The following is a 26,113-nucleotide window of genomic DNA, read 5'->3' on the forward strand; positions in this document are numbered from 1 at the left end:
CGGACCGATTCAGTCCGTTTAAACTGGTTTGGAAAACTGGTTCAACCTGTTCACTGACAAATCCGACTCATTCCAAATCAAATATATAAAAATATTCATAAAGTACATTTTATACTCAACGATTGCTTAAAATGCTTTTACATAATTAAATGTATTTAAGTAACTGGAAATGTACAAATAAATAACTCATTAAAATAACATAGTGTAATAAAGGCATTATATGGTTTTAGTACTTAAATCTGACATGTCTTAAAACAAACTTTTTGAAGACCAGAAAACAAACATTTTGAAAACCAGAATTGAAGTTGTCGTCTTTTCATATGGTCGCGTTCTCTGTCAATCATTGCTCAAGCTCTCCCTCAGTTTGACCCGCATTTTCCTCTCAGTCCTGCGGGTGGCTCTGGCTCGATAGCAGAGCCCAACTTCAGACATATGACCGAGAGACCTCACGTTAAATTCATCTTTGCGAAACAAGTGCCAGCTTTAACCGCATCCGGCCGTAGTCTCGACGCGTAAGACTTGACGAAACATATCGAAAACGACCTATTTTACTGCACAAGAGTGCGCGGAGGAGTAAGCAGACAAAAAGCAACACGTATCCGGTGGGATTTGAGTCCTGTGAGAGAGAGCGAGATTGGAGCGCGAGCGAGCGAGCGAGAGAGGGAAGAGTTTCTCCAAAAAGTGGAAACAGACACGGGGACGATATTTTCCTTTTTCACAAGCGAAGACTAAGGAATTATGAGGAACGTTTGGATGATATTAACCCTCGGCTTGACAGCCTTTCTTTCCGGGGAAAGGGTGAGTTTCAACCGAGAACAATAAGCGGTTTTCTGGGGGGTAGCTGAGCGTAAACTCAAGCAGCCAACGTTATAAAGTAACCATTCAAACACTGTTTCATTGGACTGATTATACTTTGCCACGTGTCAATGATAATTAATGTTTTAGATATGTATCGCGTCAGTTGTAATATATCAAGTATCCGTTTCGTTAATCACGGCAGTGTTTTTCAATTCAGCTTGGCATTGTTGTTTTACCTATAAGTATTGATACACACCAAAGGTTGTGTGTTTATCTTTTAAATGCTAATAAATAGAATCTAGTGAAGAAGACATTAAGCTAGGTATTAATGAACGTTAGGAATACTGCGTTTGATGTGTTTGTGACATTTTTGGAAAATGAGGAATGAAGCTTGATAGTTATTTCGCTGTTATTTTGTGTAATGTATAGCAGAGAAAGACAGTGTTCTCTCAACCTAATCTGAATCACAGACTCGTATAAAGCTACTATTAATTCGGCCATAAAAACCAACCTGGTTGTGGAGACATTTCTGGACAGGTACAAATGAAGTTGGGAATGCAGAAATAATTTGGTTGGGGTTTTTTTTTTTCAAAATGTGACTGTAGTGGGAACTATTAAATGTGCATTGCCTTCTCGGCAACTGTTGGCGGGCTGAACTTTAAGATTGCACCATAAACCTATGTTTTCAGACCAATAGCACTCATTTTATCTGTAACACTTCTGTTTAAAGTCAACACTCATCCAACTTTTCCATAACCCCCCTGCTTAAAGTGGCCAGGTGCTTCTTAGAGCAGCTTAACATGCAGAAGCTGTAAATCAGACACTAACTCTCTTGGTCACACTTGGCTCGGTTTTCTAGAATGTGAACACATGCGATCGTAGATTTTTGCATAGGCTTTTTCTTAAAAGTCACAGTTACTCTTTATAATCCTAGACCAAGACGGAAAATGTATGTTCTGGAGCATTCATTAGCATTCATATGCCTACCTTATACAGTTAATTGGCAATGCATTTGATGATCGTGGATCCTGAATAAGCCAGTTGCTTGTAATTTTTTGACGAAATGCCAAGGGATTGCTTTGGTTCCAAAGTTGTCTGGCATGCTGGTTTGTACTGTCTCCTCCCATTGATTAGGACCTCACTCACTCACTTTGGCCTAGAGGCGTGAAGGCAGCATCAATCTCAGTAAGACCCAGCATAGCGTATATATTTTCTATACCAGCATCATGTACACAGAGCAATTAAAGTTATCTGGCTTGAAATCTCCAGGATGATCCATGTATATGCCAGTGAGAGCAACCGTCCCCTTCTCCAATAAACAAACAAACAAAAAAATGGTTTGTTTGCGAATGTGACCTGATAATGTTATTAATTCTGTTTTTTTGTGCCTCTTGACTTCTGTTTTCTCTGAAATTGTATGCTACGAACCTGTCACAGTTCGGTGTGCTGGCTGCGGCCAGATGTTTGACCATGTAATTTGCATGATGTTTTCATGGGAAGTGTGAACATAGCCTTCGAAATGGAGATGTTTTGCATGGTCACTGCACTCTTTTTGCCTGTGACAGATCTCAAGGAATTAGTTTTCACCGAAACAAGTTTTTTTTAGTGTTTGGAAAGAAATTAGTGTCAGAAATAAAATGACGCATAAGCCACATAAAGTGTTTTTAATTAAAATTGTCCTTAATTAGGTTAGTTTTTCAAAACACTTCATAGATAGGTGCATACATGCTTTTTTAATGCTACATTTGGTAACAAGCTGAATATTTGCCTGCACTATTGTTAACCACTTTTATAGTTTGTTACTACAATCTTAAGAATTAAGCTGCGAAAAAAGGTGTAAGAAAGGTGGCATAGAAGAACTATTTTTGGTTCCCCAAAGAACCTTCCAGTGAACAGTTCTTAAAAGGAGCATTTAAAAATCTAAAGAAACTTTTTTTCCAATATAATGGAAATGAAAACAGATTAGTAAAGTTCTATGGACTCCAAAGGCTCTTCATGGACCAGCCCAGTAATGTCAGTAAGGAACCTTTATCTTTATAAGAATGTATTTTTATGCTCTGTCCGGATGCTTATATGATTAAATGAATGCACACAGCGACCAGGAGCGAGAGATAGTAGCATGCTGACCTCATTTTCACCCTTCGCTTCAGCCAGCCTCCCACCTGAGGCTGTTTTTCTATTCCTGATTAGCAGGGCGGATGGTCACACATCCGCAATAATCCTGCGTACTAAAAAATGTATTGAGTCTGCGAGATAAGGGCTCAGAAGTGCTCCCGTTTACGCTGCCCTGTAAATATTAATGGTTTATGGTGGAATATTGGCTTATGAAATAATAATAGTGTAACATGCTACAGCAAGTTTCAGGTTTTGATTGCCAGCGATGATGTTCTGTTAATGAAAACACGTCCACAAATCAGCGACGAGGTTGTCAGCACCTTTTTATCAGTGAGGAAACGATATTTCTAGATGGCTTTTATCTTTTTTTTAAACACATAGCTGAATGAATAAAGTTGGAATCTCATAACTAGAAAAGAATCAATGTTCCATCATGGGAATAAATGGTATTTTCAAATACACAAATTCACAATATTGCAGTTTTTACTGTATTTTTGATCAAATAAATGGTGAGCATAAATATAAAAATGCCCTCAATGTTTTTTAGCGGTAGAATAATTGAAGCATTTTTTCTTCTCTGGCATGCATTTAAAGTGGACACACAGGAGAAAATCTTACATCCCACCACTCTTCCCTGGGGGGCTCTTTTTGATTGACTCTAACTGTTCCACATTGCATAATCCTTAATGGTCTCAGCAGGCACTGGGCCGCTAGGCCTGTAAAGGAATCCCAGAGTGCTCTTGTTTTGTCATCAGCCATGCAACCTCAGCCCCAGCCGACTTCTCTCCCTGCAGCTAAGCTCGTCATTATTATTACCCTGTCTTCGGTTACTCCAAAGAACAGTGGCATTATTCTTTATCTTCTTTCCCAGCAGATGGAAAGAATGAAGAGGCAGAGTAAGGGAGGGAAAAAAGATATGCCTTGCTATGCTCTGATGGCACATGTCTTTTGCTTGTTTATGTTGACACCACAAACATCTGCAACACGTATGTGTGTTTGCTTCAAAGCGGCTCTGTTCACGTCCCCACCCCCCGAGAATTGGATACTGTTCTTTCACATGCATGCCAGTGGAAATCGACAAACAACGCAAGCCAGAGTCCAGCGCGGAAGTAGTGGGAGCAGTGGCAGACCGACGTGCTCGATACTGAGCTAGGACTGAAAGTGCTGCTGCCAAAGCACTGCTCTGGCCCGGTTACTGTAGACCGTAAGGAGCCTCAAGGGTGCAAAGCCATGACCCAGAGCCCCCCCCCCACCCCAGTGTGAACACACATGCTTGTGGAAAAAAGAGAAACCCTCAGCACGCTCCACCATTTAAAATGTGTTCCTTTTGCTCCTAGTCTGACTTTTCTTGCTCTTTATTAGCTTAGCAAATGGAAAGTTCCTTTGGAGGATTGTGGTTTAAGAACAGCGGTTGAAATGGAAGGGGGTTCGTTTTAACTGCTTTCATACTGCAGCTTTTGGGGCAGGCCAGGGTCTGTTTGACGTCAGAGTTTGGTTGGTATAAAAAATGGTTTTCTGAACTTTGGTGCACACCAGTTAACCACTCTGAGTTTGCTTGGTAGTCCGAGTTACATGTGAATTCTAGCACACTGTATGTCCAGTAAAGATGCATTAATTTGATAAACAACAATAAGAATATTTATGTTTAAAAGATTTCTAATTCATGTAAATGCTTATATTAATCAAAGAACACTCAAAAAGAATGTACCACAGTTTAAAAAAAATATGAAACAACATTAATAGAAACATTACAATTTCTGAAGAATCATGAGGCACTGAAAACTGAAGTAATGACTGCTAATAAATCAGCTTTGCTATCAGATGAATACATTTGTTAAAATATTTTAAAATAGGTTTTAAATAGGTTTTTAATAATTTCTCAACATTACTGTTTTCACTGTATTATTGATCAGTCTTGGTAAGCAAAGTCTCAAACTCGGACATCACGCCACGGCTGAATATCTGATGCGTATGGCACACAAAAGTGGAAACACTTTAGAAGTTTCAAAGTCGTCATTGGATTGGATCAATTATACAGGATTTCTGTATAATACGACAAAGATGACGTGGCGCCAAACCCCTCATTAAAGAATAAAGCCGTCATGTGTACAACTGTGATGACGAGAGCTTATCAGGATCAGTTAAATGCTGGATTCTCAAAAGAATGTGAAATATTTACATTTGTGGAATAGACTCTTTAAAATACGTCCAAGAGTTTTACACACTGGTCTGTTATTGTGGTGACATTTCCATGCCCTAAAATGTGACGCAGAATGAAACGAACTGTGATTGGTTGTTTGACATGTCGGTCAAACTGCCTCATGGGCGGCCTTGGCCAATGAAAGCTGCCATGGTTTCCAGACCTTCAGGCATCAATCTTTAGGTCTAGCTACGGTAAGTATAGGAATCGTAAAAAAAAAAAAACGCCTTCCCCCATCAAACTTTGACCAGTAGTGTAACAGTGAAGACGGCATCTTTTTGTCAAGTCGTTTCCTCGTTAAATTTTGTCACTCTTCGCTGTTAGAAATTGTCATTTATAATGGAAAAAGCTTTTGGAAAGATACTTGAGGAGACGTCTAACCGTTTGAGCTGATGAGTGTAGAAGCCGTCTTGTGAAGTGTAAATGTAAGAACAGTGTGAGACACCATCTGTGTGCTGCAGTGTGCATTTCTCATAGTTTGATGTTATGCAAGTCTGTAATTCATCTGATTCTGCAAAAAATAAACCACTTCCATCACGTGAGCCAAAGCTCATTCTGATCAGTTGTAACTGTGTGATTGTGATTTTTATTTTTTATTATTATTAATTAGTAATGAATTTGGTAAAATCCTTTATGGAAAATATCTTTCTCAGACTTGTGTATTTGTATATTTGCATTTTTTTTATTCATTAGTTTTTTTGGATATAATAATAATTTTGAAAAATGTATAATTATTAATTTATTAAAAGTCCACTCCTCTACATGTATAGTGATCATTTCATATCATTTATTTCTGTGATGCAAAGCTGAATTTTTAGGATCATTATCACATGATCCTTTAGAAATCATTCTAATATGATGATTCATTTCAAAGTTGGAATCAGTTCTGCTGCTTAATATTTTTGCAGAACATGTGATACTTTTTTCTTTAGGATACTTTGATGAATAAAAAAATAAATAAATAAAAACAGCTATGTTTTTAAAATATAAATATTTTGTAATAACAATATACACTACTGGTAGGTAATTTGGGTTCAGTATTTTTTTTTTTCTTTTTTTTAAATAAAATAAAATAAATACTTTTATTCAGCAATGATGTGTTAAATTGATAAAAAGTAATAGTACATTTTTTTTTTTAATTTTTTAAAACTTTTTAACCTTCTATTCATCAAATATATTAGACAGCATAACTGTTTCCAACACTCATAATAAATCAGAATATTAGAATGATTTCTAAATGATCATGTGATAGACTGGATGTTACATGTGACACTGAAGGCTGGAGTAAGTGATCACTTACTGCTTTTTATTAAATGAGCACATGTAGGCCTATATGTAACTGAAGTAGTGCAAAACAAGTACAGAAAGTTCATTTGTGTCAACTTTTTTGTGCATGCAATTCACAATTATATTTTTTTTCACAACTTTTTAGCTAAGAACACAAGCTCTGTGGCAGAAAACTATGTTCCCACTGACACTTAAAACTCTCTTAGCTGGGGAGCTAGTTGCTGAAGCACATAGCTATTTCTTATACTGTATATAAATATATATAAATGAATACCAAAGACTTTTGCACTCAATCCGTCTATATTATGAAAACTGGTAAATATAACCGTGACATTCCCTAATAGTAACGCCATATGGCCATAGTCTATGCTTCTTTCTAGCTATCTAGCTATCTATCTAGCTAGCTAGCTAGCTAGCTATCTCTATTTCTCTCTCTCTTGATATATATATATAAAAGAGTGTTCTTTATGTTAGCAGTTTTGTTTAGAGGGATTATATCTTTTGATACAAAAAAAAATGATCTAGTGACATTCAACTGTTTGGTAAAGGAACTTGCTGTTTGTAAAGCGTAGATATTTAGATATACTGTCAGCTGTTTTGATGAACTTGTGAACCACAAATACCTGCGAAGAAATACTGCTTTTGCTGATATATGTAAGCACTCTTTGACATCTATGAATGTGCCTAATTAAAATGCACAGATACTTTTTCATTGTAACTTTATTAATTAACCATAGGTTGAGGTTGATATTTTCTCAACGTGTTTTCAAGCGTTTCTTTAATTTCCACATGCCACTGACAATGTGACAAGTGGTTGTTATGGGAACCGTTTAGAAACCATACCTCTTAAAAGCTGCACTTTGAAAGCAGAGTATTTTACCCTTGTTTTGTCTCGATTGCTTCAGCGCATGTGACCTTGCTTAAAACAAACTGAAGCATCCTAGGAGATTTTTGAGGTGATGTTAAAGAGACTTGATAACTTGACTTTTCTCTGGTGGTTTCTGAAGACTGAAATCTGGTCCCCTCCAGCTGTTCTGAACCATCGATTGCACCCACTGATACTGGTGGCAGCCACCATATCCAATTTCTTTTAACTGTGTCCACCTAATTAGACCGTGAGTGGGTACATTGCTTAGAAAGCGACTGAGACAGTGAGACAAGCGGCCCAAGAGGAGATTTTGTTGATCTTTAATTATTGTGGTTCAGAAAGCATACAGACCCTTTGGGAGTTTTGATGTGCTTGGATGCATTAATTCGACAGCCCCACACGCCGCCGTTAATCTGGCCTAATGCACTCTGTTAACACCCATTTGTGTGCTGTAAACTGCAGTCTGATCTCTTTTTTCATACAGTAGCATTCCGTCACACTGTTTAAATGAGAAAAGAGTGAACTCAGAAGAGCCTGTCCAAATGAGTGCACTGTCATTGTTCGCACAAATGAAATTGACACGCTCAGTACTGAGCCGAACGTTGAGAACCTGCAGTCGGATTTCATACATATAAAACTGTGGAAATCTCATAAACTACCAACCAAAGCCCCTTTACACTGCACGCTGGACCCGGAAAATTGCTGGAACATTGTCAGGTCGCCTTCTGTGTGAACGCTAACACGTCCCGGGATTGATTCCGGGATTGGTCCCGGGTCGGGGACCTAGTAACTTTGTCGGGTTCAGTCCCGGAACGAGCGCAGAGTGAAAAAAGTGAACAAAACAAAATTACGCACAAATCCAATAAACATAAAGTGACTTAAATACACGTCTAAGATATTTTAAGTATTTTAAATATTTAGAGGTGCACGATATATATCGGCCGATGATTAATGTGCATCTCGTCAGTAAAGCCGGTTCTCTAATCAGCAGTAAATACCATCATGTGCGTGATTTCACATAGAGCAGCTGTAACTACACAGAGCCGTTGTTAACTGACAAGCTGCGCAAATCCAAGCGGATAATGAACGTGAATTTGCACAGCTTCTCAGTTAACAACAGCTCCAAAATATTTTGGGACATCAAGTGAAAAAATTCAACTCGCGTGACGCAACTTTTTTTTTAAAATAACTTTTTACAAATATAAATTAAGAGGTCAACATTTTCCATGTATTGAAAGTATCCAATTTTGTTTTCTTTTTTAAATGTGCACTGGTTTTTCAAAACCATATGAGACCAACATGAATACAAAGAGTATGTTTCTAGTAACTTGGCACATGTGTTTTAAACTAGATTTCGTTTCTCATTTTCTTTATTGTGGACTCTCTTCATTTGTTATCGACCCATCCATCACATTCAGGATAACTTGCATGTGTCCTTTGTTATTGCATATAGGCCCCGTAGGACATTAAACATTGCTTTTTGGCACTGTGAGCTTCCTTTTGTTGTATTCTGCATCTGTTCCTGCTTTGTATCACCTTCGTCAAACTCCCCCAGTTAATATTCGCTTTGTTTTCTTTTTTCACGCTGCACTGACAGAACAAATCAGACACATTCAATACTGAGATCACAAACATATTTCTGTGTAATCATGGCCCCTTTCATGGAAAAACTGAGTAAATCTGAGCATAGCTTGTATTAAAAGGCATAATTAACTAAGTGTTGACTCTACGTTGTGTACACACTAATAAACCGAAGCAGAAGCATCATACGGTGGTTCCTCTTTGGTGTGGCTTGAGTCACCACTAGACCAATTCAGCACAGTTCTTTCTGTCACCACTTAGCCTGACAAACATCTAGCATTAACCATAAATTGTGCCTTTAAAGTGTCTCAGTGTTTCCATACGACAACCAAAATGAGTCTTATCAGCAAACATGAGATCAGACTGGCTCTTGGTTAGTCATATGGTGGAAAAGGTTTTCAATGCTTCTGGGGCTGGAAACTCATTCAAACCACACACATTCCTTTTGAATGACAGCAGAGAGTAAAACGAGCAGGGTAGAACAGGGTGTGAGGTTTGGCACAGATTTGAGATTTGTTTCTTGTGGTTCAGTTTGTCAACTGTCTCGCTTGTTGGACCGTTAAGCGGGTCCCTCTCTTTCATGATAAACTCTGCAGCAGCTGAGGTCTGTTGGGAAGAACCATCTCTTCCTCCAGTTGCTCATCTGCACTCTTTATCATAAAAGATTTAAAGCTCAGACAAGCTCTGGTAAAGGACCTATTTCTGTTTGCCAAAGCTGAATTATTTACATAGAATGAAATATACATTTGAATTTTGCTGTATACTTTAAGAATCCCTTAAAACCATTTCTGTTGTAAGGAAGACTAGATATATGTAGAAAGGCATGGCCCATTTTCTTCATGACAAAATATAGCATGTAAGTAGAAAAAAGTATGGAAAGCAAGAAAACATTTTAATTCATTCCTGATGATTGTGATAAGTAGCCACTTTCATTCATGAAGCACATTAAATTGTTGGATGGGAAATGATCCACATCTGTTATTCACAAATAAAGCTCTTTGGTTTCAAAGTTTAGTGTTTGTTTTTGTTTAATAGTATCGGGTGACCGGAATTAAAATTCTGGATGCACTTGACCAAAAATCGTAACCTAAAATGCTTTTCTTTTGTGTAATTATTACAAAACATTTATTTATATTCTCAGCTCATATTTTGTGCAGTTTTTCTCTTTCGGCCAACTACTGAAATTTTCATTATCAGCGGCCAAAATTTCAGTGCATCCCTTGTTGTTATGATTTCTAAATTCACTTGTAGCATTTGCAAGAATTTATTTTAGTTTTCTGATGTTTTTAAAATTTACTTAACAAAATAGTGGAGAAATTTAATACCTGATATGTTTCGCTTATATAAAAATGTGTAGTATTACTACATTTTATTTTTTAGTTTTCAAATATCTGTATTCATGTTTTCTTGTGGTTTAATTATCTTGAATGTCTTTTTGCAGCATTTGTTTGTAGCATTTAATTTCATAGTGAATTAAAGACAGTAAAGGCTATGTTTTGTTTTGATAAAGCATTGTCCTACATGTTTCTTAACCATATGGTTTAAGCAATACAGTATTATATCCAGCTTTGTTCATTTGTTTACTGAAAACCTTGAATATAGGTTGTTTTGTGGGTCCTGTAGTATGTGGCCCGATTTGCCCGGTCAACTCTAGCAATCCAACTAAGCTCATGCATGTGCCACTTTAACCCCAATGCCTTCACAAAGCTCTAATCCATAACGCAACTTTGTCTGTATGTGAAAGAGCAGCATGACATTTCATCTTCTGCACGCATTGAGAAAATGCCCTGCACTTTATTTTCATACCAGAATCCATCGATTCTCCTAGTTGATTGATAGATGAAGTGAAACGACAGATGTTTTCACCCAAGATGAGACTGAGGCCACTTCAAGTGAAGGTGTTGCTGTTCCTAGAACAGAAATTGTAGGTTGTAACAAGACCGTGTGCTCTAGTTTGTGGATTAGCCCCATATAATGGGATCAGAAATCACCACCTGCTGCTTTCTCCTGCAGCCTGCATCCCTCGTTTACTTTATTGATACGCTCTAAACGTTTTCTCTCCATCACAACACACACAGACCAGATGGTTGCCTGCGTCAATGAAACATCACTTTACCCTGCAATTAGGCCAGGTATTGCAGGGTACCTCACAATACTATATGAATCACGATACATGGCTTACGATAATGATAATATCACGATACAGTGATTCTGTGATCATAGATATATTGCTAGACAATTCTATAATCATACATCACAATATCTGTCTAACTATGAAAAAAAATGCCTGTGAAAAGATTAAGTGCAAGTTTTCTCTCTATATTCAACTCCAGACTGTCAGAAAACAGCACATTTTACTTGTGTATTCTTGTACTTATTAAAAGCTTACACTTTTCTTTGTGTGTAAACTAACACATTTAACTGCTTATCAATTATATATATATATATATATATATATATATATATATATATATATATATATATAATATAATATAATATAATATAATTATAATAATATAATAATTATAATAATATAATTTACCTGGAGTGCTTTCTCAACTTCTCAAAAAACAAAGCCCCCCACACGACATGCAGGAAAAAAATTTCCTTTCACATCCCCTCTTTTGCACACTCAGGTTTGTTTTTTCAAATGTAGAAGCACAGCAAGCACACACACACACTGCACACTGCTGCACCACATTACGGCTCTGAGGTTTTGTTTTGTTGTCCATTCCATAGGTATTGAATGCACACTAGTGATGTGCGGGTCAGGGTTTTATTTATTTTTATTATTTTTACAACCCGCGGGTCCTGCTTTTTTAAAATTATCTGGCCCGCCACCGCAAATAAATTAAAATGTCCTTACCCGCCCCAACCCAACCCGCAGGTTATGAGGCGGCCTATCAAACTGGTCAGCTATTTCACTTCAGCACCGCATTTCACAGATGCGCACTCAAATGAGGATTAGTGCATGAAGCCGGTGAAGACTCCATCCTTAAACAGACGTACATCATCTGCAGATATAAGGTATTTCATTGCACTTTAACAAGTAATCTGAATGGCCTATATATGTGCAATATTTTAAACAAGCCCTCACTAACTGAGTTCAATGCCACAGTTATGTTTGAATGCATCTCATTCTTGTTTCTGTGGCGGTGCGTCGAGCTCATCATGAGGCGCGCTGTATGACCGATGCATCAGTTCAATTCAACTTTACTCCAAATATGAACTTACCTGTTTTGAATAGCCTACTTTATATTTAACGTGTTTGTTTATGTCCAATATTAGAGTTCAACTATATGAATTGGCTGTTTTAAATACAGTATTTTTATATTTAACGTTAGTTTATCAGTATGTTTGAAAGGATTTTTTTGCGATTTTAGGTGATTCCAAAGGCTCTCTTTCGCACACTTGCACGGTTTAAAACACCAAGTAGTTAAGCTATGACAAGAACAAAGAGTCTGTCTCATGCTCGACCAATGCACGATAATATTGTGTATCGTCGAACTGATCTGATTTGAAAAATGACCATATCGCCCAACACTACAACATATATGGATTTCTTTTTTTTTGTTTTTAATGATCCGCACATATATATATATATATATATATATATATATATATATATATATATATATATATTGGTTCCTCCTGCTTTCCCATCTTCATAGAAAACATGGTTCATGGTTGCTCAGAGCACTTTGGAAAGAAAGGGGGAAATAGCTCAGTTGTGATTTCCATGCATTTTTAGATGCTGGGAGCAGGGAAATCTATATAGAGTGCCTTATTGCAGTAATTAAAATATCTATATTTGGCGCTAGATATCAATTCTCACATGGCATGGAAAAGAACAATGATATATCACCATATCAATATATTGTCCCACCCCACCTGTAATCTAATATATTTCTGTTCGACTTTCAATCTGACTCTGTTGAAATAGAACAAATGGACAAGCCTCTTAAGGTTAACTTAAGTTAACTTAAGTTAAATAACTTTTAAGGTCTTGTTCTATTCTCTCATCAATTTTAAGATTTTTGAAAAGTTTTTTTTTTTTCTGGCAATTCCCCTCCCCCTCTTCCCAAATGTCGTGGCCTCCTGAATCCCTTGAGGACAAATCCTCTTAAGGCAAAGGTTGGATGGGAATTCAATTGCGACAGAGTGAGGATTGGAACAGATCAGCCACTGAAGCGTCGAAATCACCTCCAGCTTTTATCTGTGCAGATAAGGGCCCATTTGCAGCGCCAAGTGATGAACAACTCTGGCAAGTCATCATTTTTGATGCCTATGTAAACGGATGGGTGAAAAACAGTTCATGTCAGCACAAACTTTCAAGAAAAAGCTCCCACTATATGATTCCTCCGCTATTAGTGAAACCTGACTAGCTGGCACTTAAAAAAAAAAAACTTCCCTTTTGGTAGAGCGATGATTGCAACACCGCAGGAGTTCAGAGAGTGTTAGAAAACAGAGGCAATGCTCATCTCCTTAATGTTCTTAGAATGACATTGTGACATTGTCGTGTCCAGTCCTTTGTTCCTTTTCTGCTTCAGACTATTTCATGCTCGGTGTTCTCTAACCACTGAGAGGTTAATGAGCTGAAACTAAAGAACTCTTCCATAGCTTCCTGTTGGAGGAGGGGAGGCAGGCGTGAGACTGGACAAAGCATCCCACCGACTTTCTAAGCCATTCCGCTCCACTTCAGCAGTGTCTGAAATCTGGATTAAATTAAACTTTGAACTGGCAGCTAATTTATACATCATTGTCCCTCAGGCAGCTCGAAGTTTTTAGGGCTGGGGTGGAGTTGTCTGAGCACAAAGCCCTGGCCTAACGCTGATGGAAGCCAAGCCTTTATCAGTGCAGACTCAGGGAAACATGGACCGTTTGAAGTGAATGCTGTTAGAGGCGCCTGTCCCCAGCTCAGTCACATGACTAGGGTTTGTTATCTTCAATCTCATGCTGCCACATTTTGACCCGCTGTCCTAGTGTATTATGGGAATGGTGTAAAAGGAGCTTTGTGTGGTGCAAAAACCATGCCAGATCTTAGTTTCTCCTCTTTATTGGAAGACAATGGGAAATAGTTGCTGTGATGCACTCATGCCAATAGCTTTCATTTTAAATCAGCGATTGAATACAATTGGTTTTTATTGTAGATAATATGTAAATGACAGTTTTACCTTTGTCAAGGCCTTTTCAGTTGGTATCTTGAAAGGACATTTCCCACCTAACAAAATCAGTAAATTAAATGTCAAGGCTCAATGGTAAGGTTGTTTTTTTAATGCAGCCACAGTAGTTCAGATTTTTGCCGTGTATTTTGTATATTGCTATTCATTTTAATATTTATATTAATTTAATTATTTTTCTTTACATTTTACACATAACAAAGGATGCACTATATCGATCAAAGTAACAGTAAAGGCTTTAACAATATTAGAAAAGATTTGCATATCAAGTAAATTATGTTCTTTTGAAATTTATGTTCATGAAAGCTGCAAAAATGTATCACAGTTTTCATAAAAGCATTAAGCAGCACAATGGTTTTCAACATTGATAATAATAAGAAATATTTCTGGAGACCAAATCATGAAATTAGGAAATTCATCTCTGCCATCACATAAATAAATTACATTTTAAAAGATAAAAATAGGAAACATTGTTTTTAAAATTATAATATGACAGTTTTACTGTATATTCAATCAAATAAATGCAGCCTTTTTTTTTTTCAAAAAAAAAAAAAAAAATCATACTAACCCCAAACATTTGAACAGTAGTATATCAGTTTTATATTTACTTTGAAAATTGATACTGCTAAAATATAACTCATAAATTCATTAATACACTAGGGCTGGTCCGAATACCAGTTTTTGAGCCTAGAAGCTTCGTTAGTAATCAATACTGAATATTCGAAGCTTCTGAAGGAAGGGCTGAACATATTCTTCTCTCTGTCGCGGTCAGGGCTTATTTGCTCTGAGAACGGATACTGCACTAGTGATACAAAACACACAGGTCTGTTAAGAGCAATAATTTAAATATAGTCAAATTATTATTAGGCTCGCCTACTGTACGTTTTTTTGTGGCTGTAGTATTTTCCAAGCAAATTAAGTGCACGTTTTTATCATGTGTAAAATCACTGATTAACATGGAGGATAAAAACAGGCTTGTTTTTTTTTCACCAACAATATACTATGCCAACCCACAGAACGAATATTCGAATAATCAAATATTCTGGTCCAGCCCTAAAATACATAATTGCTGGAAAACCGATAAACAAGACCAATGAATGTACTATTTTCAATAGCAGTGCAGCATTGGCCCAAAAGGGTGAATTACCATTACATCTACTGGCCTGAAACTCTATCACTATGGCCCAGGCCAGCAGGCCATATTTATTGTTGATCCCTGTTCTTGACCCTGCTTGTCCGGCAGGGCTGATTACATATGCTGCAGAGATGCTCTCCCCCTGGGTTTCTCTCAAGTCACCACCTGTGTTTCTAGAGACCTGGGGGATTTGCCAGACATGTTCTGGCCTGAAAGGCAGTATTCATCCATCTCATGATGATGTGCCAACACCGAACAGCGCGAGCAAAGGTCTGCTCAGGAACATGTGTGTTTTATCCTTTGTTTCATATTCATGTGGCCACATGCGCTCCCCTTCTGCTTCTCCAGGTATCGAAGTGTCAAGTGTTTGGTATGTAATTCTCTTATTCTTCTTTTTTTTTTTTTTGTACTGTTAGTCAGATGAATTTCTTTAAATGACTACTACTATTTTATTTGAAATGGCTACTCCTATGTTTAGCATTATTTTAAAAATAATTGCTGTTGTTCATTCAAAATGTGAAACTGCAAAATGTGTCTTTTGAACATCATTTAAACTTTGTAGTCCCACCCCAGAGTAACCTCATTGGTTGATGCTTTTGGGCTGCAAACAAGGGCAATTTTTTGATAGCACTTTGAATCAGTAATGCAATGGAAATTTGTCTCTGCATATTAAATTGGAATAGGATACAATACTGGAAAAACTGACACATTTAACCTCTGCCTTATTCCTTAAAAGTGTCTATTAGCCTGGGATTTCCTGCTACTTTTGTTTTCTGTCTGTCTTTGAAGATTTGGCGTGTCGACTGTGTTTCTCTCAGGCATTTGAATGCTTTCAAACAGTGATGGAGCAGAGCAGTGAGGTGCTCTCAGTGTGACTTCACGCCAGCAGGCCAGCCGGTCCAGCTCTGTTCATTCTGACTAATGCCGTTTAGCTGCTGTTCTCTCTGAGGAGCTTTCAAAATGGAACCTCTACACAGCCGAAGCATCTGTTTCCTAAAACATCCACCTTGATCCTTGCACAGCATGTTCTCTGGGCTCCTATGAGAGTACCTGCCAGCACGCTGTACTGAGCTTTCATTTCCTGTCTTGGCAGATTGTCTGTGTCAGTGCAAACCTGAGTTGTTAAAACACCTTAAAGAGCGGTTCAGAACAGAGTGCAGCAAAGATGGAAGCATGCATTTTGTCACATTGAGGTCAAATGTCAATGTTCTGCAAACCCACCGTGAAAAAGCACAGAATTTATATTTAAACAAATGTTTTTAGTAAACATTTGCCCAAGTGGTTTAAAGAAAAGATCACATATAGCTACAGGAGATTTGATTGGAAGTTGTTGAGAAATCTTTTCAAAACAAAGAATTTGTGCTCTGCCCATGATAATTACATTATTGGTTATCTGTTCACCACATAATCTGTTCAAAAAGCCTATTATATATATATATATATATATATATATATATATATATATATATATTTTTTAGATTTTTGTGGGATTTTTGTTATTATAATTGTGGTAAATTACAGGCCTTTAAGTAAATCACAATATGTTTAAGCCTTTTTAATGATATTCAGTATGTATCTCCGTAGATTTTTAGTTGATCTGAAATGGCTTTTGTAATCTTTGAAGCAATTGTTAAAAAAAATTTTTTGATATTAATTTAGTAACAAGTTGCCTAAGTTAAATAAGATAGAATAATGGAATTGTATCATTTTGTATAACTTTAATTACATATTAGTTACAAGCATATTTTTACTAAAGTGTCTTGTATATTAATGAATTATTTGTAAGTGATCGTTTAAATTCAGCATTGTTTTAAGCTGTTTAACTGAACAGTCACTTTTAAAGAACCAATTCTTTTAACTAACTCTAATGGCTTAAATAAGGGAAATAATTAAAATGTTTTTTTAAAGCACTTAAAAAGCACATTGAAATCACTTTGCAGTTTTGCAATATTTGTGCATATTTAAATCAGTGAGAATTATGAAAGAAATGACTGCCATTGTGTTCAAATTTATTTCACGCTATCTAATTACATTGTGGTCATGAATACATTTGAAGTTTCTCTAAACCTTTCATACATGGCCTTAAAGTAACAGTAAAATACACTACCTGGGTATAATATAATGGTTCATATGAAAGGTAAATCAATTATGTGAACTGGAAGTAAAGGTGAGAGTTTAGCATGTCTGAGAAGAATGCTTAACGACAGGGAGAATTGGATAGCCCCCCACCCCAATATCTTAAGGAGTTGATGCCTTCATTGATTTTTATATCTAAGAAAAAAAAAAATCTTTAAAACTCCTAATGATTTACTGCTGATTTACATCTTGCTCAGTTTGTGTTTTATGTTTCTGAATCAATGATGTGATTTTTCTCCTTAGGTAAACGTATAAAGTTCTCTCTGTAGGATCAACTTGTGCTTACTGAACAGCATGTCTTCATTAGTATTGTTTTTTTTTTTTTTTTTTTTTTTTTAGACCATTTCTTTTTCTTTCTTTCTTTTTTCCTTGTTTTGAATACAGTTTATTTATTTATTTATTTTTTCATGAGATAAAAAGTAATGCTGTCTTGAAGATGCGTCAAGGTTTTCCCCTGGAGGCATAAAGTGATTTAATTTAATTTTTTTTCCCATCAGTCATTGATATTTGATTTGTATTCACCCCTCATATTAGGAAGAACTGCAGATGCATGATAGGTGTTTTATAAAATCAAATGTAAAATCAAATCCCTGCAAGGTTGACACACTTGTCCCATTTATTCTTTAACTAAAGGGGACAGAACTACTTTGCAGCTACAAATCCATAACTTTATCTGCTTTGACTGTAACTGCTAATCTTTATCCAAAATATGACTGGGAGGGTGATGCCTATTTCCCAGCATATAGCATTTCATGGCTCACAAAAAAAAAAAAAATCTTGGGTTTCTAGTGAGTATCAAAAGCAGTTGAACTGGGTCGAGGAATCACCGGGCAGGCGCTATCCTCTGTGGAGTCATAAGAAGCCTTGGAGATGAGAGCAAAACCATGACTGCAATCTTGGATTAGAAAATCCTTTAAAATACAGTTTAAGAGTTAATTATTGAAATGTGCATTTCTTAAATCTATTGGCAAACTGGATGTCATTGAACAAAGGTGACATGGATATTTGCTTGGAACAGATATGACCTTGGAGTGAATATTGTCGGTCGTGATGTTGTATTATGCGTTATTATACATCAAATTATATTCTAGAGCATGTACACCTCTGGGCAGATTGTCAGTTGTTTCTGTTTGGCCTGGAAACCACGAAATTGTTATTCATCCTCTCAAGGGAACAAGACAGGAAGTCATAGTTGCAGTATGATGTGTCTGGAGGAAAACACTAGTTCTTTTTTTATTTGCATAGCTGAGATCATTAATTCAAGTTGATATAACAAATTTCAAGTAAAAATTTTACATATAATTTATTAATATGTTATTTATAAGTTTACACACTATTTTCCTGACATGGACTAAAAGCTTTCATGCAGTAATCATGCAGTCTTTAATGTGAAGTGGTAGCAGAATGCTGTCAAATATTATCAGAATGTTTTTACATTTTTGCCCCACCATAGGTTTGGGATTGGGTATTTATGGCCCTGGTCAGTTTCAGGGGCCGGCATCTATCTGGACTGGCTGTCTGGCCCTTTATGAGGTGGAAGGCCAGGTTACAGCAGAGAAGGTGGCCAAGAAGCCATATATAAGCTTGCACATGAAAGCTTTAGCTATGACCTGCCTAAAATTACTGCTGTTTATATGACTATATTTTAGGGCAGGGCGATATGGAGCAAAAAATATATACGATATATATTTCTATCTTTCCAGGAAAAATAACCCCCTAAAAACTACTTCAAAAACAAATATGCCAAATATTTAGGGCTGTAGCTATTGAATATTTTAGTAATCGAGTATTTGACCAAAAATTCCATCGATTAATCGAGTAATCGGATAAAATGTGTTTTTGCTTAATTAAAGTGCAATATTAATTATGCAAGAGAAATCAAGACTCCTGGGTCTTTTAAATTTAACAACTAAGTTTCGTTTTTTAGAATTCTTTTTTTTTTTTTTTATGCATAGAATGCAATGCATACATCAAAAATCTCTGTCTGTATTTTAGTGCCATTCAGCTGGGGTTTTAAATAAAGCTTTTTCTGAGATGCACATTAAACATTAAACACCTAAAACATTAATTTATCTTGTAATTATTGAAAAATAACTTAACTTTGTAGTAAACAAAGGGGATTTTTTTTTTTTTTAGTAGTAGGCTATGTACATTCTGCTGAAAAATAGTCTTTAACTGGACTTTTATTTTGACGCGGTTGGCGTACCTTTACAGTTCTGTGTATGTGATGTGACGCTAGTTTTACTCAAATCAAACGGTCAAATGCTCATGAAGTGACTGTCAGAGCAATTTTGGAGATGTTGTTCAAATGATCATGTCCTTATTTAGTGAGACACCAGACGCTGAAATTACTGCGAGCGTCAAGCGCGCTTCAGTGTGTGTGACAAAGGAAGACGCGGTTCTGCTCCATTCATTAACACAGACACGCAGAATATGCAGAATTCATATTTAAATAGAATTGCAATGACCTACTTTTGATTAATTCATTCAAAATTTGACAAATTCCGTGACATTCTATGTTAAATGTAAATTCCATTTTTATGACTGGATTCCCCCGATTCAGTCCGCGTTTTCTGCATCCCGGAAGTGATATGGCCCTACAGTAGACATCTGCCTGCTGTTTGTACGATGCCTTAAAACTGAAGTATCTCCATATAATGGAGCCAGTTGTCCTTTTTTTTTTTTTGACTAGTTCTGTAGACTCCGGTCTGGTCGGGGATGCCACCATGTTCACTGAGACAACACGCGAGGGGAGGGGGAACAAAATCAAGGAGGCGGGGGCAAGCACAGCACAGAGAAGACAAACAAGCAAAGTGGCGGAATCAGAATTAAATATAAACAATATATACGATATGTCAAAATCCATATCGCGTTTAAAAAATATCTCGATATCTTTTAAATATCGAGATATCGCCCACCCCTACTATATTTGATGCATAACATTGGTTTGATCTTTTTGGTGCACTTTAAAGTACTTTTTTCATAGAAAGTCCATTAGACCTTTACGTTTTGCATAAGGTCTGGCGGAGTGCTTCCTCTGTTGATTACAGAAGTTGTTGCCCCTGCAGCTACAGCAAGGAGACCCTTCGTATCCTTACATGGGGCACTAGCCCAGGAATGTGGCGCCTGCCTGTGTATGTCAGACAGCCGTTTGTTTTGGAATCTGAGAGCATATTAATCTGTCCTGGGCCAGTGCACTTGCTTCCCTGCCCAACATGCTTTCGCGAGCACTTTTGACTATAAGAGTGCGAGTTGCGGACTAATGACTGCCAGTGTAGACCAAAGACACTCGACCTGCTGAGAACTTCAGTTCCCATGTTTACATTTACCTCTCTGGATCCCAGATTCGTTAGTGATAAATGGGTTCTTTTTCAGCTTTCTCAGCAGCAGCTGTCTCCGTTTTCTATTTGTTTTTTAAAAAAATGCTGGATTCTGCTTGAAGACAGGCCTTGAAATATTGCATGAAGGACTATAAACTTCACCATAGAGGCTTTCTTTGTGTGAAATGAAGAGCTTGGAATGAATCCGTGGAGAGGTTCTTTGTGAGCTTTCTTTTTGATTAATACAGTCACCTCTGGTGCACAGAGCTGTGGAGGCTTATATGTTGGAGGTCTACGGTTGATTCTTCATTGTGTGCTGTTAGACTGAGGATTAGAGTTCAATGAGCACTTCCCTAAAACTTCTAGACATTTATGTAGCTCCTATCCCTTGATCAGTCAAAGTCAGCTTCAAAGCAATTCTTAACCCTCCCCGTAGAGAAAAAGGAAAGGCCTCATGAATCTCGCAGGACCGATGAGGAGATTCTGGTTTGTAGATCAGTCTCCTCATGGCATGTGAATGATGTCACCTCACAAACGTTCCTCCTGGACGTGTTCCAGGCCCGCTTGGGTTTGGGCTTGACTGTGATTGGTTTCCACTTTCTGGAGAAGCTCCCCCTCTGCTCGTTTTCCTGTTAATTAGTTCCTGATTATGAACCTTAGGAAGGCACTGAAACCTCAGGGCCAGAAGGACAGAGAGATAAAACCCTTACTGCTTTTATGTTCTTCTTCCACAGTGCAGCATTTCCTGAATAAATCGCTGCATGAAAAGTCCCTTTTGACTATTTGATTATCTATATGTGTAACTTCCAGGTCTGTCTTTGTGTTGACACAGCTTCAGATATCTCTAACGGGTGGCTGATGTGTTGCTGGTGTCTTTGAAGATACAACAGTGGACCATTGTTGCCAAATCTTTTACATTCGGTATGTTTGAGTGTTGACTCTCTATTAGGGATTAGCACAAGTAATTGGAAGTGAGAGCAGTGATCATGAAAACACCAAAATGTGTTACATTTTGTAAAGCCTTTTTTATTCAGCCTAAAAACTAGTCAATGATTGGTGAATTTTTGGATGGTACATTGTGGTTTGTTTAGTTTGCATTGGAACAGCTGTTGAATTGGGGAACTGTGTACTTCTCTGTATGCTAGACACATACAATATGCCCTTTGAGTTGATAGAACGGGAACACTGTGGCCTGTTTGTTGTTACACTGCCAAAAAATAGTCTGTCTTGTTTTTTTCCAAAAAATACATTCTCTGAAAACAAGTTCGATTTTAGTTGAACTGATACAATTTATTAGGGATGCACCGAAATGAAAATTCTTGGCCGAAACCGAAAACCGAAAAAGAGAAAACCAAGGCCGAAAACCGAAACCGAAACACCGAAAGAAATTATGCCAATTATTAGTACCATTGCATTTATTGCTATGACCGTGTACTAACTTTACTAAAATTAAGACATTGCAATTGCATAAATTAATATTAAAGTTTCAAAGATAATTACAATTACATAACTTATTTTAAAAAAAAAACATAAAAATACATAATTACAAATGATGCAAATATTTATTAAGCACATTGCAACAATGCACAGTATAAAATAAAATTCAAACTAAAAATGTATCCCACTCATGTGTATATTTAATAATAATGTACAGGCCTACTGGCCTGCAGAAAGGTTTTAAAATGAACAGTTCTCTCATAAAAACAAAGTGCATTTAGGTGAAGTACATTTGAAATTTTCTATGTAGGACTAGAAAGTGCATTACTTCTCCAGTATAGGCAAGAGGTTGTCATTTCTGGGGATGGGGACTTCAGACAGATAACCATCTAGCTGTTGAGCAGTTGAGCTTGTCATCTGCCTGACATTTGAGAAATATTTGAGAAAGTGTATTTAAATAGGGCCAGGGCATAAATAAACATTTTTATCAAATTAAAGCAGAAATCTAGCATAAATATGGCTAAAATCTGATATTATGTATGTATGTTTGTGTGTGTGTATATAGTAGCCTAAGAACAAAATAGCCAACGTATTATTATTATTTGAGGCACTTTCTTGCAGAATTCCACTGAACATATCAGACAACGATGGTGCATGCCACTCATCTGGTGCAGAGACCAGTCTTTTTTCTGCGCTCTGATCTGTCTCCTGCGCTTGGCGCTTCTCCGTCTCCACGCGGGTTCTCCGCATACAGCGCGGCCTGGATCATTTCTCGTGCGCGCTGCCTTATTTCCGCATCCAAGTAATGGTCTTTATAACGCGGATCAAGCACATTCGCGATGAAGTGCAGAGGATCCGAAAAGATCTCAATGAGACGTGTGCTAACAGACTCTATAAGACTGTACTTTTCTTTGTTTTTACTTCGTGGTCCGTCTTAATTTCTTTGTTAGGAGACGTTTTAGTGCTGCGAATAAAGGAATACGAAGAGAGAGAATGTTCTCACTGGTGTGAAGTGAATGTCGCGTGGAGCTCGTGGTCTGCGCTATGCAGGTGCAGGTGCACGTGCAGGTCGCGGTTTCTGTGTGCGTCATCACAACATTTCGGCCGTGTTGTTTCGGTAATAAAAGTCTATCGGCCGAAAATCGAAAAGGCCATTTTCGGCCGAAAATTTTCGGTGGCCGAAATTTCGGTGCATCCCTACAATTTATACAAGTTTTTTTTATTTGATACAAATTTTAAATAAAAAATGGATATAAATATTTTTGATAAAATGTGGAATGTTATTTCTATTTATTTTGGTTTCATAAAAATGTATAATGAAGTAAATTCTGACTTTTTCTTTTTTGGTTTGTTTGTTTGTTTAATGCATAATTGTTACTAAATTGCTACCATTCAGAAATGTAGGGTCAGTATGATATTTATTTACCTTTAAAGAAGTGAATACTACTTATTCAGCAAGGATGCATTCAATTTATCAAAATTTAGAACAAAGATTTTTACATCATTACTAAATTGTTACTAGATTGTAAAAGAAAATAAAAAAGTAGCTAACTAGCATATTAAAATGATTTCTGAATGATCGTGTGACACTGAAAACTGAAGTAATGACTGCTGAAAATTCAGCTTTGATGTCACAGGAATAAATTACATTTCAAAACATATTAAATAAACTAGTGCTGCACGATAAATTGCATGCGATATTTACTGCACATCTTGTCAGTAAAGCCGGTTCTGTAATAAGCCGTAAATCTCCAAAACGTGCATGCAGAGGCGTTGTTCACACTGACAGGATGTGTAAAACATGCACAAAAATTCATTGTTCTTTTGTGCAGCTTGTCAGTGAACAACGGCTCTGTGTCTTAAATGCTTTCTCCATGCGAAAGCGCACAGGTGATGGAGATTTACCACTGATTACAGAATCGGCTTTACTGACAAGATACCCATTATATATTTCGTGCAATTTATCATGCAGCCCTAAAGAAAACAGTTATTTTAAATTGTTAATATTGCACAATATTACAGTAATTTTCTGTGATTGTAATCAAATAAGTGCAGCCTTGGTAAGCAAAAGCGACTTTCAGAAACATTTGAAAAATCTTACCATATACAAATGTTAGAAAGGTAGTGTATGTTTAAAACAAAATAATTTAACTGTACCACAAGTGGAACTTTTCTTACACAAAATGTTGGCTTGTTTATCTCTCAAGTATTCAAGCGGTCAAAATAAACATCTCTTATCTCCCATACAGAAATTGCTTCTTTACTTTTACTGTTTTTGGGCCATGACATGATAGCCGTGATTAATCCTCAAAATCTGTTATAAAGGCACCCTGACTGATGGACCGGGTGCTGCACTAGACTTCAGTACTGATCGTGGTGTAGATCTGTTACTCACCGTTTTTTCAAGATAGATAAACTAACAGGCTCCATCACATTGGACACTCCTTTTGAGATATATGCATCATCCTCAGTAAGAATAGTAAATTCTGCTAACATGCAGTGGGGGACAGCAAGACCAAATAAAGCTCTGTCACGTTTGTCCCTCTCTACATTTCCCCTGCCTGATTTAACAATGACATGGCTTAAGCATATGTCAGACAGTGGGAACTTGCCTTCCCGAGGTTGCTAGGCATAGATGTGCAGTCTGACAGGCTTTTAGCGATGTAACCTGAAGGCAGCAGATTGTCCTTAGCAGCAGTAATCTCGCTTCCCTACGTCCCCATCCCCTCCCTCCATCACTCTTTTTTTATTTATTTATTATTTTGTTTATAGTCACTGTCCTCTTGCTCGTCCCTCCCTGGTTTCTCCGTCTCTGTATTTTACACCCAGCCTCACTATGGAAACAGAGCAGCCTCCTGCTGGTTGCCTGTTCATTAGAGACTGAGAAAAGTAAATGCTGTTTCATAACGGGGGCCACAAACTGCTGGCCCCTTCATTACTGCTGATTCCCTGCCTGACTAGGCCACTCGCTAGTGCTCATTACTGCCCCTCGGTCACTGTCCTCGCTGATGAACTTATTTGCACTTGGTACATGACAACATTTCCAGAGCAGGACAAAGTCACCGACAAGAAATGTGTGTCAGGTAGGGATGTGCAAAAATACATATTAGGGACAAACGGCTAGTCGACTAATCAGTCTTAGGGACGTCCTGTGTAATCAGGCCAGTTCATATGGCCCCAATCTTGTATTCTGTTTTTTCTTGCATGTAGCAATCATGGTAGGATCCTCAAAACAACAAAATATAACATGGATGGAAAAGCAGAATTTAAAACTACACTCATATCATAAAAAAAAATTAAACTTAAAGGTCTTCACAACAACCAGTTAATATAAAAGTTTGGTTTAACTTGAAGAAACTGTGACAGAAATATATTACTTAATGTATATACTACTACTACTAATAAAATGATTAAAAAATTATTTTTAGGGGAATATTTGATTTTATGATCAAATTTATAATTCAAATAATTATTGTGAATTATTATTTTTATATATTACTAAATATACATATAGCAATATACATAGTAAAACACTAGTTAAAATATATATGTATTTTACATTATAATTTAAAAAAATAAAGAAATAATAAATGTGTTGCTGTTTTAGTAGTGTTTATGCTTTGTGGCTTCCTAAGGTGTTGTGGCTGGTAACTAGAGTGGCCTGGTTTTTTTCTAGGTGGTTGTTTACTTGGTGGTTGCGTCCACCTCCAAGTTTCTGATATTGTTGTCCCTAAATATGGCTTGGGTCCCTTCTTCTTTGTAAGTAAATGCAACTTTTGCAACTGCAACTTCTCAACATGATTTTAGGTATCATTTGCACATTTTCCATGCTGATAACTGAATGTAAATACACAACACAAGCACAAAAGTATCTTGTCGATCTTGTGCATTTATTTTTTATTTTTTTCAAAATCAACACTAATCGTTCACGAGCACTCAAGTAAAATGCATTACTTCAAAAGGTTTTGAAAGCATCTTAACAGCTCTGTGGTCTATTTATTGTCCGAAGCCAGAAATAAAGACACATTAGACACCTCGTTGCAGAACTTTGACTAG

The 26,113-nt window shown here is 36.9% G+C and overlaps 1 protein-coding gene across 1 annotated transcript in view; it reads left to right on the forward strand.

The window, feature by feature from the left end:
• Window positions 1-376: 376 nt before the first annotated feature.
• LOC113119248 (syndecan-2-like) overlaps window positions 377-26,113 on the forward strand; it is a 31,372-nt gene continuing 5,635 nt past the window's right edge. Inside the window, exon 1 of the mRNA XM_026288557.1 lies at window positions 377-798. Coding sequence (XP_026144342.1) covers window positions 739-798 — 60 coding nt within the window. The 5' untranslated portion in view covers window positions 377-738. The remainder of the gene's footprint in view (window positions 799-26,113) is intronic.

The sequence above is a fragment of the Carassius auratus genome, chromosome 19, assembly GCF_003368295.1.
Source record: "Carassius auratus strain Wakin chromosome 19, ASM336829v1, whole genome shotgun sequence".
Classification (NCBI taxonomy): Eukaryota; Metazoa; Chordata; class Actinopteri; order Cypriniformes; family Cyprinidae; genus Carassius; species Carassius auratus.